General features: G+C 39.8%; 1 protein-coding gene across 1 annotated transcript in view; it reads right to left on the reverse strand.

Moving 5' to 3' along the window:
- Positions 1-18,259, reverse strand: part of PRRC2C (proline rich coiled-coil 2C) — an 80,531-nt gene that overhangs the window by 51,500 nt on the left and 10,772 nt on the right. Inside the window, exons 2-5 of the mRNA XM_080622816.1 lie at positions 11,310-11,477; positions 9,930-10,107; positions 6,626-6,732; positions 594-731 (exon numbers count right to left, since the gene is read on the reverse strand). Coding sequence (XP_080478942.1) covers positions 594-731; positions 6,626-6,732; positions 9,930-10,107; positions 11,310-11,424 — 538 coding nt within the window. The 5' untranslated portion in view covers positions 11,425-11,477. The remainder of the gene's footprint in view (positions 1-593; positions 732-6,625; positions 6,733-9,929; positions 10,108-11,309; positions 11,478-18,259) is intronic.

Here is an 18,259-nt window from a genome sequence, read left to right on the forward strand (position 1 = left end):
TCTTCACTGAGACGTGTAAAACCAACACTGTTATGGTTGTTTTCACTAGATCTAATCCCTTACAGCTGAAACAGATCCAGCTAGTCAGAGCACCTCAGCCATGCGCTAAAGATGCGAATGCCTTTGAAATTACAGTCCACTCTTTTGGTATCCTGTAGATTTAATTTCCTATTTGGGATTTTTCAGGCTACTGAGTACTAATCACCTGGAGACAACTCTAATGACGACTTCTGTAATATTAAAAGAGTTCTTTAAATACATATTTTAAGTGTTGTGACATCCAGCAGCTGGATTTAAGAAAAATTATAGTATTGTGCAACTAACAAATGTTCCCCAGACCACAACTGAAGTACTGACTAGGTTAGGAAAACAGAAAGTGAACTGCAGAATAGGATCAAATATCTTATTTTCCATATACCAGGAACACAGTAAAGCAGAAGAAAGTTCCAAAAACCTGTTTCTTCAATGTAGGAGTGTGTTGATTAAAACAGTCAATGAATCAATTTCTTTTGCATGGGACATGAGTATCCTTGTAATGAACAAGTTCCACACAAACCCATGTGATTTCACAAAAATTTATAGTATATACTTACTTTGTGGCCGCAAGTTGGGTCCTGATCCATGAAGTTCTTCAGGTGTATCTTTCTCTTTGCCTGACTTTTCCTGATCCCCAGCTGCCGGCAGACTGGGAAACTCTTGCTGGAAATAACTATTTACTTGAATAGGTGGACCTGCAGAGTAAGATAATCACAAAGTCTCAGCTTTCTGTAGTCAAAAGAGTTCAGAAAGTGGTAAAAGCCTCATCATCCTTAAAAAGGGAATGTTAAAGCCACATTAATTTACTGGTAGCATTATTCACATAAGCAGAGCAATCCTTGTAAAGCATTCCCATTTGCTACCAAAGTTGTTAAATTTAACAGGCCAAATATCTCACCTGTTGGGGCTGAAAAAAAATCCAGAAGCACTGGAGAGCAATGATGGACAATGGAACAAGACTTAACATGCGGAGTACCTAAAGTTTCTCAGCTCTGTTAATAACCCCCTCCCCAACAAAGATTTCCCTTGTTCTTACTCTCCAACTATAGTCACCTCAAGAATAGGCAATGATGTTATTGCAAAAGCCCTAAAAATTAATTACTCACTCTAATAACTAATAATTCTTCAGGCCTTATAAAGACCAAAGCATTTATATTGTGAGCAATGTATCACAACTGTAGCACTTCGATTTTTAAAACCCTTGATGTTGTAAATCAAGATTGGAATTTTCAGACTTCCACTGCATGCAGGAGGAAAGCCAAATATATAGATTGTGTTCGTATTTAGAAGATTTTGTTAGCATATATTTTGAATCAATTTCTCACCACCACCACCCTTTCACCTAATGCATACTGACCTATACTCTATGATTCTATTAGGTCAATGGTACTCTAGTACCAGATCACTGATAGTCTTACAGAGGGAAGATTTCTATTCCAACAGCCTGAATAATGCCCTGTTCTTATACCTGTCTTAACTACTGGCTACTATAAGAGACATTGTATTAGGCTACATGACTACACGGCAAACTCACAATAAAGGATCTGCCTTCCAATCCCCATTATATACCTTTTGTTTTAAGATAACAGCTATACAGCTTGTTCTCTTTGAACTGTGAAAGAATCCTCTGTAACAATAAAACACAGGATCCTGGTGGTTTTTTTTTTTTGTTTTTGGTTTTTTTTTTTTTTTTGTTTGTTTGTTTTTTAAGATTAAGAATCAAGCACAGGATAAACTACCTACTCTTTGTACCTTCTCTGTAAAGGCATGACAGCAAACACCATTATTTATGTATACTAAATACATAAATATTCTGTCTACAAATTGCCTTGAAATATTACAATCTTAATTGTGATTTCACGTACTACAGATCACATTGTTTTCTGTTAATGGACACTGGATTCTGGGTGTTCCCAAGCAGCTACATCCAAGGACTCGCTTAAAGGGACTGAAAGCTGCCGTCACTAACCAGATGGCCTGTTAGGCAAGGAAGCCTCTCCAGAGGTCCTGTGGCATGCAATATTCATGAATTTTATGAACCTTGAAAAATTTTTCTGCTCAAGTCTCAGACTTGAGCAGCAACTGCTGCTCAGACTTCAGCAGCAACTGCAAAGTAATGGCATCCTCAGCGGTCAGTTTGACTGTGCTTTAGCTATCAAGCTGAAATAGCCAGATTGCAAGCCAGCAGTTCTGAAAGCAGTTAAAGAATTCAAAGATGTTATGGGAGCAATTAACTTTTAGCCAGTGCATAACCTTAGAAATAGATGCTGCCATTACATTTTAGAACTCTTTGCTTTCTACATGGCCACCAACATCAGAGAAGGATTCATTCTTGCCTTACCCAACTGAAGTCTTATAAGAGCATGAGATGGCTGGCTGAATGACTGCTGGAATGCATACAAGGCATCTGGAGAAACTAAAAGTTCCACCAGCCCCAGTCAAGTGCAGATTAGGAAAGCATGAGCACAACAGGTATATCCCTAGTTTCAAATTGAGGATCGCAAGCAGCTGATGCCAATTCACATTCCATATTTCTTTTTCAACCAGCAAATACACTACTGCATTAACTGAATGAAACGAGGGCACCATCTGGGCTTGGCACACAAGCTGCCATGGTAACTACAAAATAATTAGCTAAATGCATTTTGAAGCCACTGAACTGAATCACTATTTCCTGTATCATAGAGAATATCTTATCAGCTTATGTAGAAAGGCTGGTATGCAGATCACTTTGCGTCAGTATTAATTCCTTTTTCTTACTCTAAAAAAATCCTGGAAAAGCTTAAAGGAGGAGAGTTATCATAGAATCATAGAATAGTTAGGTTTGGAAGGGACCTTAAGATCACTGAGTTTCAATCCCCCTGCCATGGGCAGGGACATCTCACACTAAACCATGTCACCTCTGTCCAACCTGGCCTTGAACGCTGCCAGGGATGGAGCATTCACAACTTCCTTAGGCAACCCATTCCAGTGCCTCACCACCCTCACAGTAAAGAATTTCTTCCTTATATCCAATCTAAATTTCCCCTGTTTAAGTTTTAACCCCTTTACCCTTTGTCCTATCACTACAATCCCTAATGAACAGTCCCTCTCCAGCATCCTTATAGGCCCCCTTCAGATACTGGAAGGCTGCTATGAGGTCTCCACACAGTTTCTCTCCTCCAGGCTGAACAGCCCCAACTTTCTCAGCCTGTACTGTACACAGTACTTCAAGTGAGGTCTCAAAAGAGCAGAGTAGAGGGGCAGGATCACATCCTTCGACCTGCTGGTCACACTCCTTTTGATGCAGCCCAGGATATAGTCAGCTTTCTGGGCTGCGAGCGCACACTGCCGCCCCATGTTCAGTTTCTCATCAACCAACACCCCCAAGTCCTTCCCCACAGGGCTGCTCTGAATCTTTTCTCTGCCCAACTTGTAGCTGTGTCAGCCATCAGCCCACCTCACAAGCGTGTCGAGGTCCCTCTGGATGGCATCCCTTCCCTCCAGTGTATCAACCGAACCACACAGCTTGGCGTCACTGGCAAACTTCCTGAGGGCGCACTCAATCCCACTGTCCATGTCACCGACAAAGATGTTGAACAAGACCTGTCCCAACACCTGTCCCTGAGGGACACCACTCGTCACTGGTCTCCAGCCGGACATCGAGCTATTGACCACAACTCTTTGTGTGCAGCCATCCAGCCAGTTCTTTATCCACCGAGTGGTTCACCCATCAAATTGATGTCTCTCCAATTTAGAGACAAGGATGTCATGTGGGACAGTGTCAAACGCTTTGCACAGGTCCAGGTAGATGACATCAACTGCTCTGCCCCTGTCCATCAGTTTCGTAGCCCCACCATAGAAGGCCATCAAATTGGTCAGGCAGGATTTCCCCTTAGTGAAGCCATGCTGGCTGTCACCAACCACCTCGTTTTTCATGTGCCTTAGCATGCCTTCCAGGAGAATCTGCTCCAAGATTTTGCCAGGCACAGAGGTGACTGGTCTGGTCTGTACTTCCCTGGGTCATCCATTTTCCCCTTCTTGAACATGGGGGTTATATTACCCTTTTTCCACTCGCTGGGAACTTTGCCTAACTGCCATTACTTTTCAAATATGATGGACAGTGGCTAGCAACTTCATTCACCAGCTCCTTCAGGACCCGCGGATAGATTTCATCAGGTCCCATGGACTTGTGTACGTTCTCGTTCTTAAGATGGTCTCGAACCAGATCCTCTCCTACAGTGAGCCTAAGGTCTTCATTCTCGCAGTCCCTCCGTCTGCCTTCCAAGACTTGGGTGGTGTGGTCAGAGCATTTGCCAGTGAAGACTGAGGCAAAGAAGTCATTAAGAACCTCAGCCTTCTCCAAATCCAGGGTAGCCAGTTCTCCTGATAGCTTCTGGAGAGGGCCCCCGTTGTCCCTAGTCTGTCTCTTATTGGCAACGTACCTATAGAATCCCTTCCTGTTATCCTTCACATCCCTAGCCAAGTTTAATTCTAACTGGGCCTTAGCTTTCCTAACCTGGTCCTTAGCTTCCCAGACAACATCCCTGTATTCTTCCCAGGCCACCTGTCCTTGCTTCCACCTTTTATAAGCCCCTTTTTTCCCCTATAAGTTTCTTCAGGAACTCGTTATCCATCCAAGGAGGTCTCCTGGCCCTCCTGCTGCACTTCCTTCTAGTCGGGATGCAACACTCCTGAGCTTGTAACAGGTGATCCTTGAATATCAACCAACAGTCTTGGGCCCCCCTGCCCTCTAGAGCTGTTTCCCATGGAACCTTACTAAGCAGGTTCCTGAAGAGGCCAAAGTCTGCTCTCTTGAAGTCCAGGGCAGTGAGCTTGCTGCACGCTCTTCTCACTGTCCTGAGGATCTCGAACTCGACCATCTCATGATTGTCGAGTTCCTGTATTTGATAACAAAGGAAATTCTGAACATTAGAGAAGAGAGCAAAAAGTAGAGAATTCAGAATTTTCACTTCTAATATTTACTGAGAAAAAAAAAAGGCAAAATCATTAGATATGTGATGTTAACAAACTCCATATAATGACCTAGAAGTTACCTCCATGCAACTCAGATTTACTATCCTAAGATCTCTATCCAGAAGAGAGCTCACTTCTTCAACCTGAAAGCCAAAACTCTACTTTAGAGTCACAGGAAGCTTGCAAGTCTCAAATTTAAGGAATAAAACAAATTGTAGTTTATTTTTTATAATGGAGACATAGGATAGGAATTCTATGTAACCTCTCACTCAACAAACAATTTTAAAAAATTTGAAGATTTAGCTCTGATCTTACATATGTAATGAACAGACCTGGGGGTACCAACTGAAGGCCAGCTGAACATTAGCCAGCTCGTGCCCAGGCAGTCAAGAAGGCCAACAGCATCCTGGCCTGTATCAGCAACAGCACGGCCAGCAGGACCAGGGCAGTGATCATCCCTCTGTACTCGGCACTGGTGAGGCCACACCTCAAATCCTGTGTTCAGTTCTGGGCCCTTCACTCCAATAGAGATATTGAGTTGCTGGAGCAGGTCTAGAGAAGGGCAACAAAGCTGGTGAAGGGTCCGGAGCACAACTCTCATGAGGAACAGCTGAAGGAACTGGGGGTGTTGAGTCTCCCTTAGTCTGAAAGGAGGTTGTAGTGAGGTGGGTGTTGGTCTCTTCTCCCAAGTAATAAGTGATAAGAGGCAATGGCTTCAAGCTGCACAAGGGGAGGCATAGATTGGGTATTAGGAAAAATTTCTTCACTAAAAGGGTAATCAGGCTTTGGAACAGGCTGCTCAGGAAGTGGTGGAATCACCGTCCCTGGAAGTGTTAAAAACCATGTAGATGAGGCCCTTAGTGACATGGTTTAGTGGTGGATTTAGCAGTCCTGGGGTAAAAGTTGGACTTGATGATATTAAATGTCTTTTCCAACCTATTCGATTCCATGAAAATACTCAACCTAAGGTTCACACTGATGGAAACAGTACTCCAACAGTTATTAAAAAAAAAAAAAAAAAAAGAAAACTCCAAAGTCCACAAAAACCATCACCACCAAAAAAAAACCCAGCAAAAAACCCACTACCACCACACCTTTAATGCTTTTCCCAGAAAAACCCCTACTTGAACACTATCACTTTGAAACCAAAATAACCACGGAACCTATAAAATAACAGGGAAAAGCGCTGCTGTAGCAGACTTTTAAACAGAAGCAAGACTACATATACTTTGCACAAAGTGTTTCAAAATTATGATTGGAATGACCACTAACCGCTTATGGTTATCCCTTTCACATCAAAATTGTATGCATTATAACTATTGACTATAATTTTCCCTCCTTACCACAGCCACGTTCAAGGTCTTACAGTGTTACCACCACTTCACTGTCAAAACAAAGAAGCTGATGATACCAGCTCTTTAGGAGACAGTCAGACCTGCTGCTAAATGAGGCTGGAGCTCACTTTAGTGACAGGGGACCATCTCACCTTCCAGCCAAGAATGTTGCTTCCACAGAATTTGTAGTTCCAATTGGCCCAGTCAAGATTCAAAACACTGCTGAGTCTGAGGGTCTCACAGCAGCATTTACAGCCTGCTAGGCCAGTCAAGAACCCTCCGACCTGAACATCACTTACCATCTTGTCCACCTGGTTTGGTGTTGGCCCATGATTTGGCAACAGGAGCTGCTTCTGGAGGAGCAGGAACAGCAGGTTTTGGCTGTGTCTGTGGCACGTCTGGCTGTCTGGAATTAAAGAGAAAGCACTTGTGAATATAAGAAGGTGAGCACAGACTAAGATCCTCAGGATTACTACTGCAAACAAGTGAATGAAATGAGGTAGCTATGCAGCTGAAGAACCAATAGCTACTTTTCTGCAGAAAAAGCAAGTTCTTATATAAAATGAGTTGTTATAGTTACAGCTAAAATTGGAATAAATTAGCCAATTCCTTCACAAGCAGATTTCTCAAAATGGAGAGGAATGAATGAAAATGGCTGGGCAGAAAACACAGTTAGGCATGAACAGAATTTTAACTTTTTAACTAGTGTATTAACAATTAAAACCCAATCAATTGACAACCATGGAAGGGAAAAATTTATAACAATGTTCTCTTGCCTCGAGAGTTAGAGGAAAGCACTTAAAAACCATCATGAACTGAGAGAAAGTAGACAAATACATGTTAGAACTTAGGAAATAAAAGGAGCCAATAAAGAAAGCTAAAGACACACTAAAAAAAATTGATGGGTGCTATGAACTGGAGTCCAGAAGCTTAAGCTTAGTGAGAACAGTCTCTCACTTTCACTATTTTAACAATGAAGAGGCAGACAGAAGCACTCGTTTTCTCTAATATAAAATCCAGTCATATTCTTGAAGATGATCTTGGTAGTCTACAGATTCAGCGATATTGTTTAGTTTCTTTCAAGTACAGCTATTTCCAAAATCTGCATATTCAGATAACTTAAGACTCCAAAGCATTATTGTCTACAAGTCAAGACCTCCAGCTCATTAATAGTAATTTTTGATTAAACAGGAATTATAGGCCAAATCCAGTAGAGCAGAATGACTTTATTATGCAAGTAAAGACAAACATAACTAGTGCAATATCATGCCAGTTAACTAATAGTAAAAAATTACAAATGCTTTAAATAGATCCTGAAGTAATTCTAAACTCTGAGGACTGCTACTGAGAAGTCAGTTCCATTTGGGTTCTGCAGTGATCAACCCAAACCACTACACAGTAGTCTCAAAACTGACACAGAAGGAAACATCACCAAAAAAACCCAAACCCAAAAGCAACCCCCCTACCCCTCAAAAAAAATCGTTGCTGGGAAGAAACAAACTGGCTTCTCACAAGGATAACTGAATGCAATTTTTCATTTGTTTCCACAGATTACCAGAATGAATTCTCATCTTTTCAGTTTCCACTTAGTTGTATCTTACAGCTGCACATTTTCTAAGCAGACATTGGGGAAGCTGTAATTTACATGGCTGTACTTTGTCACACACAAAGTGAAACAAGGAACAAGACTGTTAAAGAGTTTATTCCTTGTACTTGCACTGTTTCAAATTCTAAATGCGCTTGGCTTTGAGTTACCCGAACACTGTCCTATAGACGTGGGTACTGATGTGGGAAAGAACTCAGCTAGTGCTATATGAATTCATCAAACCAATATACAAGAGGTCGCACTACCCAGGAAAAAGGTATACCTGTAGAAAGACTAACAACTTGGGAAAGCAGCAGAAAAAATATTCTGGAATTATAGGAAACAACTCACTCATGTGAACTCCAGTGCAGTGCCACACACACACAAAAAAAAGAATAAACCTGGTATCAAACAAGCTGATAGCAAAATTGTATCTTTATCCACAACACTTGTGAGAGGAATACCAGTACACTTTACGTGTAAACAGTAGCATTTATAAGCATGCTGGAGAAATACAGCAGTAGTTACAATAATGGTCTGAATACTTAAGCAAATGCATTAGATGGTCTGAACTTAGAATTTACTTGTCACATGGGCATACATATCTGTTCCTGGGAACAAATTCCCCCCACCCCCAGCTTTACCTGTATGTGGACTTTGAGGCCTTTGTCAGAATAATGCATATGAAAATACAAAGGCAAACACCTTCCAGGTGCAGGCAAGGGATAGCTATTTATTCAATTTTTAAACATAACATCAACTACTGGAATATACTTTTAACACAAGCAGCAGACTATGGAAAGGCAGATGAAAGGGTGTTTTAGTCAAACAAACTAAAGGCTTAACTCAGAATTAACCAGATAAAGGGTAAGTGGCCTTGAAGTACAGGAAGATTTAAAACAAAACAAAAACCAACATACAAAACACTGGGCAGAAAATTCATAGAATAGTTAGGGTTGGAAAGGACCTTAAGATCATCTAGTTCCAACCCCCCTGCCATGGGCAGGGACACCTCACACTAAACCATGCCACCCAAGGCCTCATCCAACCTGGCCTTGAACACTGCCAAGGATGGAGCATTCACAACCTCCCTGGGCAACCCATTCCAGTGCCTCACCATCCTAAATTTGTAGTTTCATGAGTAAATTTGTAATTTTATGAGCTTAAAATAAAAAGCTAAACACAATACTATACTCCTAAAGTCCAACAGCATTTCAGAGACATGACCAAAAGTTGACATTTAAATGTAGTAAAGTATACCAGGAGAAATAAAGGGACAGCAAGAAGGGGGGGAGGGGAACCCACCCTTCAGTTGTCTTTTGCTTTCACAAGTGCTAGTGACATGCAATCAGCTCCTCTATCTGCAAGTGGTTTTCAGAAAAACTGGTATGTCAAAAAATAAACACTTAAAACCCACTTGTACTTTTATAGTGAGTCATATCCCATTTTAAGCTTATATGACAAAAAACTGCTTTAAAATACTTTCTAACTAAATATAGAAGAGTTTTAGTCTCTCTCTTCTTTACCTGCTGTACAAGTGTGAAAAACTCAGCAAATGAAACTGCACTGAGCATAGGAAATCGTACTATCCACGGTATACAGCACTGCATCAACATCACCATCACTTCCATTTTGTCTATATCACATACTGAGGGAGTCTTAAACTACAGTAAAGTCTAATATCTTACCAGAATGTGCTATAGTATTTAGTTTAAGCAGCCTCAGAACGTACACGATCAGGTGCCTAAAGGTACCTGATACCCTTCATATGGAACAGATAAGCACACCGCTTTCAACTTAAGTGTGTTCTGTTACCCATTTTGTTATCTATTGACCTAACAGCAAGGATCTTCCTTATGAAAAGTAACAGCAGTGCTTTTCCCTTTTTTTTTTTTTTTTTTTTTTTTGAGGACAGTCAGGTTCAACCAATTTTGTCCCAGGCCCTGCACACCCCTGGCTTTAGAAAGACTTTGGAGAAATGGCACAGAAAAAAACCCCACATCTCACTGGTCACTTACTTTTCTTCTTCGTGCTGTTCTTGTTTTGAAGCCCATCCTGTGCCATCTTTAGGCACAATGTTCACATTAGGGTCATTGCCTTTGTTCTCTGCTTTAAGACTGGGGAGGTTAGCTGGGGGAGGCATCCTCCTTGAAATAGCAACTTTCCCAAGACTCTGTAATCCATGGCGCGCAGCAACTGCATGCCAAAACAGAAAGTGAAAGTTTACAATGCTGTTAGCAGGCAGTGTTCATACAAAGTTACCTAAATCAACAAAACTGTTTCTTCAAGAAAAATTCAAGAGTATAAGAATCAGAAATTCAAAGTTCTTTATGATTTACTTTTAAAAAACAGCATTAGAAATTCTTGGTCTGAGACAACTTATGTACTCTTTGAATAGTGAATCACTACAGTTGGCCTATACCAGAAATGAAAAAGGATATACTGACCCAACTTCATACACACTGCTCAGTGACAGGAAGCTAGAGAACTCATTTAAAATGTGATGCTGATATCCTAATATCCTTTAACATGTTGTCAAACATCATTCTCTCGTTCCTCTTGGACTTTAATATACTCTGATGAGTCCAGGAATACCCACATGGGTGCAGCCCATTTCTTTATTGCTGCCAGTTTCAGTTGGCAGATGCTGCTCTTGCAAAAAAAATTCCTACAAATTGCATTTACTCCAGACCACAAGTATAAAAAAGCAATATAAAGTCAATGCACTATGCAAGACATTCAACCTACCAACTAATCAACTCAGTTGAACACGTACACGATACTGCCTTAGACGTCGTATCATTACAGACATCTCAGTTTTAGCCTTTGAAACACATCTCCTCTTTCACCCCCTAATTTAGGCAATATGTCAAATCAAATTCTAAGCCTTCAGAGTGTCATTCCCTCCTGATTCTCAATCCAATTAATCATGAAAAAGGCCTACAGTAAACCTACTTGAAAGGTCAGTGTCAGCTTCACCCAGTGTTTGTCTGCAAACCAGACAAAGCACCTGATACTAAAGTGAGCACTGCCTTCTTGTTAATCCAAAATCTCCAGTAGCACAAATGTTACTATGGTAAAAAGCACAGCTGGGGAATGCCATGTCATATGCTGGTAACAAATAGAGACTGCAGCTATAGAACAGTTTTTACTTACCTATATTCTACTTCCTACTAGACTGCAAATGCTGTCTGCCTGAACTGATACTCTTGTTTACAGCTAACCAGACACTGTAATCAACACTGCTTTCCAGAATTCTTCCACTTAACTGTTGCATCAAGCAGTTAAAAAGAAAATAAATCCCACTGTGGTTAAGTGCTCATATACTTTGCACTCTTAATTAATACTACAGTAATGATGAAACCGAAAGAATGCAAAACTGAAGTCAGATTACTCACCTGTGGTTTTCTGAGTTTCCAGTGACTTTCCCTTGTAAGTGTTAAACAGACTGAGCGTTGCATACTTCGTTTTTCCATCCTTTGCTTTTGTACTCTGGCCTGACTTTTCCGACATTTCGATGGAAACTCATCGAGTCTGGTACCTACTGCTCACCCCTCAAATTTTGCCTGAAAAAAAAAAAAAACACAACAGAAAAGTAAAGCAATTTGAATATAAGCTAATATTTAAGAGACAGGTCACAGGACAAAAGTGGGCAGCACATTTAACACCATTAGCACTGCCCCATTTAAGCATACTAGAGGTGCCACAGAACACATTAGCTCCAGAAATCCCCAGCTTATGTAACACTTGTGATTTTTAAAGTATTTCCATCCCTACAAATTGAATGTCACGAGATCACAAGTGTCAGCGTTTAATTTATGGCAAACCCTGTGGAAGTGGTAAATCATCCGTAATTTCACTAAAAAACAAAACCAAACCAAAACCCCAACACCTAAACAATAACAACACAACAAAACACACATCCAAAACACAAACATGCAAAGTTTCCACCAGCAGCTAGCTCCCCACTGGGAAAGCTCAATGACTTCACCCACTCCTGAAGCCATGCGCTGAGATACCATTACCTGTTGCAGTATTTCTGGAATCTGGGTTTGTGTCCCCTTCCTCCCCTCCCCACCCCCTGACGTTTTTTTCCTTCCCAAAACTAGGAATACATGGTATGTTCAGACAGGGAAGGGAAGAATCTCTTAAACCAAGAGTTACACTATTCTTCTTGCAGCAGTGAATTACAGGGCTGTTAGAGAAGGTCATCTCTCTCCTTCCCCCAGAATAGCAGGCCTTCAGAAAAAAAAAAACCCTAGTAATTATCACTGACACTTAGTTAGTAGTACTTAACAGGAACTTGCCAGATTTGCTGCTCATCATCAGGCAGGAACACAATATATTTTAATATATTTCCATATGAATCCCACAGTAGTTATGTATGTTCAAATACTCTTGTGTTTCATTCTAAAAGCAGAAAGCAAGAAGCAAGACAACCTGTTTAAACCCTCTTCTGATCAACAAACTCCCTGGTCAAACTCAGAGCCTCAGATTATCTTCTAAAGAACTTGATTCACATACAAGGCACTCAAGTTAAGAAGAGGCTGCATGGACAAGCTGTATAAAGAATAAAGCATTTATTTGGTCATGACAGACATTAAACAACATCAACAGATCAGGGCAGTTTCATTTATGATAACATTCCTATCTTCTGTCTTCTACCTCAATTTATAAGCCACAAATGTAAAAATTAAGAAATAACGATGGCAAATAACCTTGGCATGGTCCACTTCAGCAACATTTAGGCCAGACGCCATTCTATTGCAATCCATGCAAATTGTTGCAACAGGAACAATATTCAACTTCATACAGGGCCACATACATGCCTAAGAAATACATCCTCCCCTCTCACAAAGAGAAAGCAACTCCCAGAATTTTTGCCAGACTGGTCAGCATTTGGCTATTTCAACAGCATGTGTTACACCAGAAGACATTCCTCAAATCATCCAAACCCACAAAATACAGGATGGAAGCAGGGTGAATCCATCCTACCAAGCGGACCATGTAATCAGAACAGAGATTTCAGACATGGCTGTTAGGCCATTCCTCTCTTATCTATCAAAAAAAACCCCCTACATACTGAGGCTGCAAGCTTTCACTGGAGACCACAGCTTACTACTCAAACATCATTGCAGGCACAAGAAAGAAAGAAAAAAAAAAAAAAAAATCAGCCAGAAACATGAATTTAGGCAAGCTTATCTTTGAAGCTAGCAGTCAAGATTTCAAGCAACCCTTCACTATTCTGGCTAGCCCTAATACTTATTTGCAATTCAACAACATGTCAAGCTTTGCCCATTAGTATTATTCATGGCCCACTTTCAGCCAGTCTGGAGATCTGAATCCAGGCAGACTAGTTTATCAAGCTGGAGTCTAAGTCAGACATTAGCTTCCTGTTCTATGAGGAAACTCAGTTTATCATAAGTTCTTCAGTAAAACATCTGTGAAACAACCTGGCAGATTCTTTCCCTTCAATTCTCCAGTTACCTTCTGCTCTCAGACTTGCATTTATGATAAAGAGTCCACCACAATCATCCTGGAGCACTAAACAGAAGAGGTATTGGTCAGATAATTAGCAGCAGCACATGGGTGGCGAACAAGCTCATTGGTGTGTATATAGCCATATCTAGTAATACGCTATAATTACTTGATACTTAGCTATGCTCAGACACTCTTTCAAATGAGAACAACTCACACAGTTTTAATTTTCAGCCCAAGAGCCATCCCAGCCCCAGATTCCTTAAACAAGAAGTAGCTTCACAATGGTGAATAATGCAAAAATTGGCAAACAAAAAAGGGGGGAGGGGGAGAAGGTTGTGGGAGGAGAAAATTACTCAGGTAATTTCTTAGCTACTGATTAATTTGTGCATACAATAGGCTGGCAAGTACTAGACTCACCAAGTGATTTCTAATTTGCCCTACACTGAATCTTTCTTGTTACCAGTTAAGGTGCTATTAGTTTGAACTCTATTAGTCAAATCCTTCAAAGTGAAGTGCTGCTGTCCCCCAGGTTTAGACTCATTGTCATGTGAGTAAGAACGCAAGACAGCTGTAGACCTCTAAAGAGCAGCAACATATAAAAGATGTCAGAACTACTTACCAAAGTTAATAACTACTATGATAGTGAGCAGAAGGACAGGCAACAGTACAAGCAGTAACAGCAGCTGGCAAGGTTCACTGCACTATTAAGCAAGTCAGCAGTCCACTTTGAATGACTACAGTTACTATTATGCATAATTACAGAAGGTGCAATGCTCCCAAAATTCTGGAGCAACAATTACCTTTCAGCTGCTCTGTAACATTATCAAGTAAGTTAACCGACCTTCACTATGGCCTTAAGATTTTAAGGTTAAAATTATTATATTAATTTCTGCACAAGACTATTTTTTCAGAGTGCAATTGGCTGGGTTATTTAAATGCTGCAATGAACTCAGAAGCATGTGTACAGAAATTAGCACAGTAAGTAGCTGCCACAAATTCTAAATACCCTGGTCCTCTGTTAAGGAATATTTACTTGTACTTTCTTAAATACTTATAGCTGGTAGAATTGCAAACAGCATGCAGAATGACGTATTTAAAATAATAAAACCCCAACAAACAAAAAAAACCCCAAATCCCACACCTACCACCCAGACCTTTTACACTAAGTTCCTAGCTCTCCTCCTCATTTCAGAATTCCCCAAAATGACTTGTTTATGGTTTAATGATACTAGTTCACATCTGTAAACTTCGCACAGTGTTCCATTAGGACCAACTGCAGACTAGAAACAACCTTACCTCCACTTTGTAAAAAAGTTCTTGCATGATTAAATAAGGAAGAAATTATTACATATTTGTGGTCACTTTTGAGGACTAGAGTCTGAGGAAGTTTAAAGTATCTAACAACTTAACTCAGAGCAATTCCTGTCTGATTTCCTTCCTTCTCTCCCACCATGTTCTTTTCAGTATTTTGTAGATTTACTATACATACGAAAAAAACCAGTTTTACATACATGAGAGAACAGAACAGCATTCATTATATGTAAGCTACTACATTTTGTCTTGGTGAAGAAGTAGAGACAGGCATGGAAAAGGGGCAGAGAGCTACGTAAAGTTCAGGTAGGTAGTTGCTTTATCCACAGTTTTTGGTGGGGCAGACCAATTCTTGCTATTGCCATGGAAAATAACTATTCTTTCTGTTATGGTCTTTCAATTAACATATTTCCGCGTATCAGTGAAGCACAGCATCCACCATCCCTCCACTTTGAGAGAAAAATACAGAAAATTACTATTCTCTGTCTTTTTCAGACATCCCATGCTAGCTGATGTAAGCACAGATGACTGCATAGCAAACTCTAGATCTGTATTTTATAAGCTGCATTTTCAAACCATCAGAAAAAAAGTATTTTTCTACACAAGTGTAACCATGTCAAGAGACAGCAATATTTCAGTTACTTTGTATGCAGTCCTATCATCTTAAATCCCACATCCCATGCCTATTTAGCCTACAAGCACACAAATAGAGAGGACAGGTAACCCATTCTTTAGCTTCCTGGGACTCTGAAGTCTTGACAGTTAAGTAAATACTAGAATAATTTTCACATTTCATATTCAAGTTCCTGCATATCTAATTCCTGCTACCTCCACTCTAAAGGCTATATTTTGGCTAAATCTGGAGAAGGATGACCTGGAATAATTTAAGACAAAGCACACCATTCAAGAATCAAACCTGCTGAAGATTTGCTAGAACTCAGGGCCTCAAAAACCCATCTGTGAAGTGGGAAACATCATAAAAAACACTACACAGAAGTTTTGTCATAACTGGGACTCATCAGCAGTTCTCTCGAAAGAGAAAACAAGAAATATATCCAAGAAAGATGTGCTATTTTAAGCACTCTGAAGAAAGTGGTTAAGAGACAAAAAGCATCACATACAAATTTATCATTTGCATCAAACCATAACTCTGCTTTTCTTAAAATAGCTTTGTTCCCGGTACATTGAAGAACATGGTTCCACTAAGTTCTGGAACTAAATAATACAACTGGGGAGAAAAAAAACCCAAACAAAAAACCCCAAACAAACAAACAAAAAAACCACAACCCACCAATTTTTTTGCCATAAGCCTGGTTAATGTTAGAAGTAGATATTTCTAAATTCTGTGTTACTAATTTCAAAACACCACTGTGCTCAATCACCCAGATAAGTAACATGGCATTAAAGTTTCACCTAGAAAGGTTTCATTTCACCAGTAAGTCTAAAGTATTTAGATTCTAGAATGTCACTGAAGAAGTTTCCTCCTACCTGTAAGACCTGAGCATAAGCTGTAGCTGGATGTTAAATCCTGAAAAACTGTGTGATCTTCAGAAAGAAAAAAAATGACTAATTTAGATCATCTACAGAAATATAAAGCAAATTAAAAACAAAGAAAGATAGGATAATGTATTCAATGTACCTGGAAGCCAAAAAAGCCTTCTTCATGCTTCATTAGTGGACCATTAACAAGGAACCCTGTTATTTTGCACGAACACTCAAAAACATTATGTTAATACTGAATCCATGATTTTGCACAGAGAAGGTTGCACATAAAAAATGAATTACAATTAAACATACTGACTTCACTTCTCTGACATGGGTATTTATAAACTATACAATATTTTTACTGATGACCTTCTATTTAGAGCTTTCTAATGCCAAAACATCATTCTGGACTGAGGTTTTCTGGCTCAATTATTCAAAACCACATTTTGGCCTTTTATCCCACTACTAAAAATTTGTAACAGCTTCCGCACTAGTCAGCTTAATAACAACATGAAACAAGCTTCAAAAACTTCCACACTTAAGTAGCAAAAGTCTCTATCAAATAAAAGTATTTAATAAAAAACGAATCTAAGGTCAGGATTTCCCTCCCCTGCCAAGACCAGTTTTGCAGCAGGATTCATTGTTAAATAGGTTCTTGCAAAGAAGTTTGAAAATTGCAGTACAGATTTTGTGAACTTCTGAGCACCTCAGACATGGCTTTATTACCTGCAAGAATAGAAGCTCTCCAGATCTTCAGAGAGTTCTGGGTAGATTTCACTACAACTCACTCTTGAATAAGATCTATACTAAATTTTATCTATACTTAGAAAGCCAAGCTACTACACATTTCCATCTCTATTTTTCTTCCCCATCTCTGGATTTTGGGCTCACCAGTTTTCAGTAGAGACTGAAAGAGGGTACACAATGCAAAGGTTGCATCGATTCTATAAATTCTGTGAAGGCAGATGGTTGGGTAGGAAAATAAAACCCTTCTAATCACCATCTCTTCTGCATCCATCACCTCAGCAGAAAAAACTGTAGCACAGGCTGAGACACTAGATAATCTGTAGAGCATTCTTAACAGACACCAAAAGAAAAATCAAATTCAGTTTTGCTTCTCAGAACCAAAGCCCTGTCATGAGACAAAGCTGCAGGAAAGGCGGCTTTGCTGGTTCTATCGCTCTTCAAATCACTTCCCTTTAAAGCCTAACAAAGTCTTTACAAAACACTACCAAAACTAAATACGATGAGTTGAAAACAGACCATGACAGAAGAAAGCCGTTTCAGGTCATTATCCCATAGATGCATCTTCTAAAAATGCATTCCACAGATGCCAGAAACGAGCACCCGCAAATGTATCTGCATCAGTTCTGAGACACCTAGCAGTCTATAGAGCTATTAAGCTAAGCAATGACAACCAACCATAATCAGCCAACCGCAAAAAGTCTACACAGAAACTAACTGTACCACAAGGCATATGTTAGTTTAAACTAGCAATGTATAGAACAAGCATATCTTTTGCTGCCTCAAAGAATGCAAGGTACCTTGTTGAATTGTCTTCTGAGAAATACCAGCCACCTAGAATACTTCCTTCCAACAGGACAACCAGCAATAAATCGTATCTAAGGGAACTTGTTAGGAGCGTCTCAAGTCTAACATGGCACTAACAGCAGTGACTAACACTTTTAAAATAAACTTTTAAGATGCATCCCATGGTGGAAAAATATTAGCAAGATTAAAATAATCTGTCAGTTCTATTCATATTTTTCCAATGCATTCTTGACAGCAAAAGGAAAAATTACTTAAGAGCATCTGGCTGAAGTGAAAAACCACAGATAAAAAGACAGCAACCGTGCAAACATCAAATTTGTCTCTATCCACAGATTTCAATATAAGTTTAACTACACATGCATGAATATTTTACTTAACATGAACAGAAATCACATTTCTGTGAAACCGCCCTGCCAAAAGAAGCTTGATGCACAGGCTCAATCATTATCAGCATGTCTTTTTAAATGTCCCCATATAACATGGGATCAAAGAGCCAGTCAGGATAAATGCACACTGGCAA

The sequence above is a fragment of the Psittacula echo genome, assembly GCF_963264785.1.
Source record: "Psittacula echo genome assembly, chromosome: 7".
In the NCBI taxonomy this organism is placed as follows: domain Eukaryota; kingdom Metazoa; phylum Chordata; class Aves; order Psittaciformes; family Psittacidae; genus Psittacula; species Psittacula echo.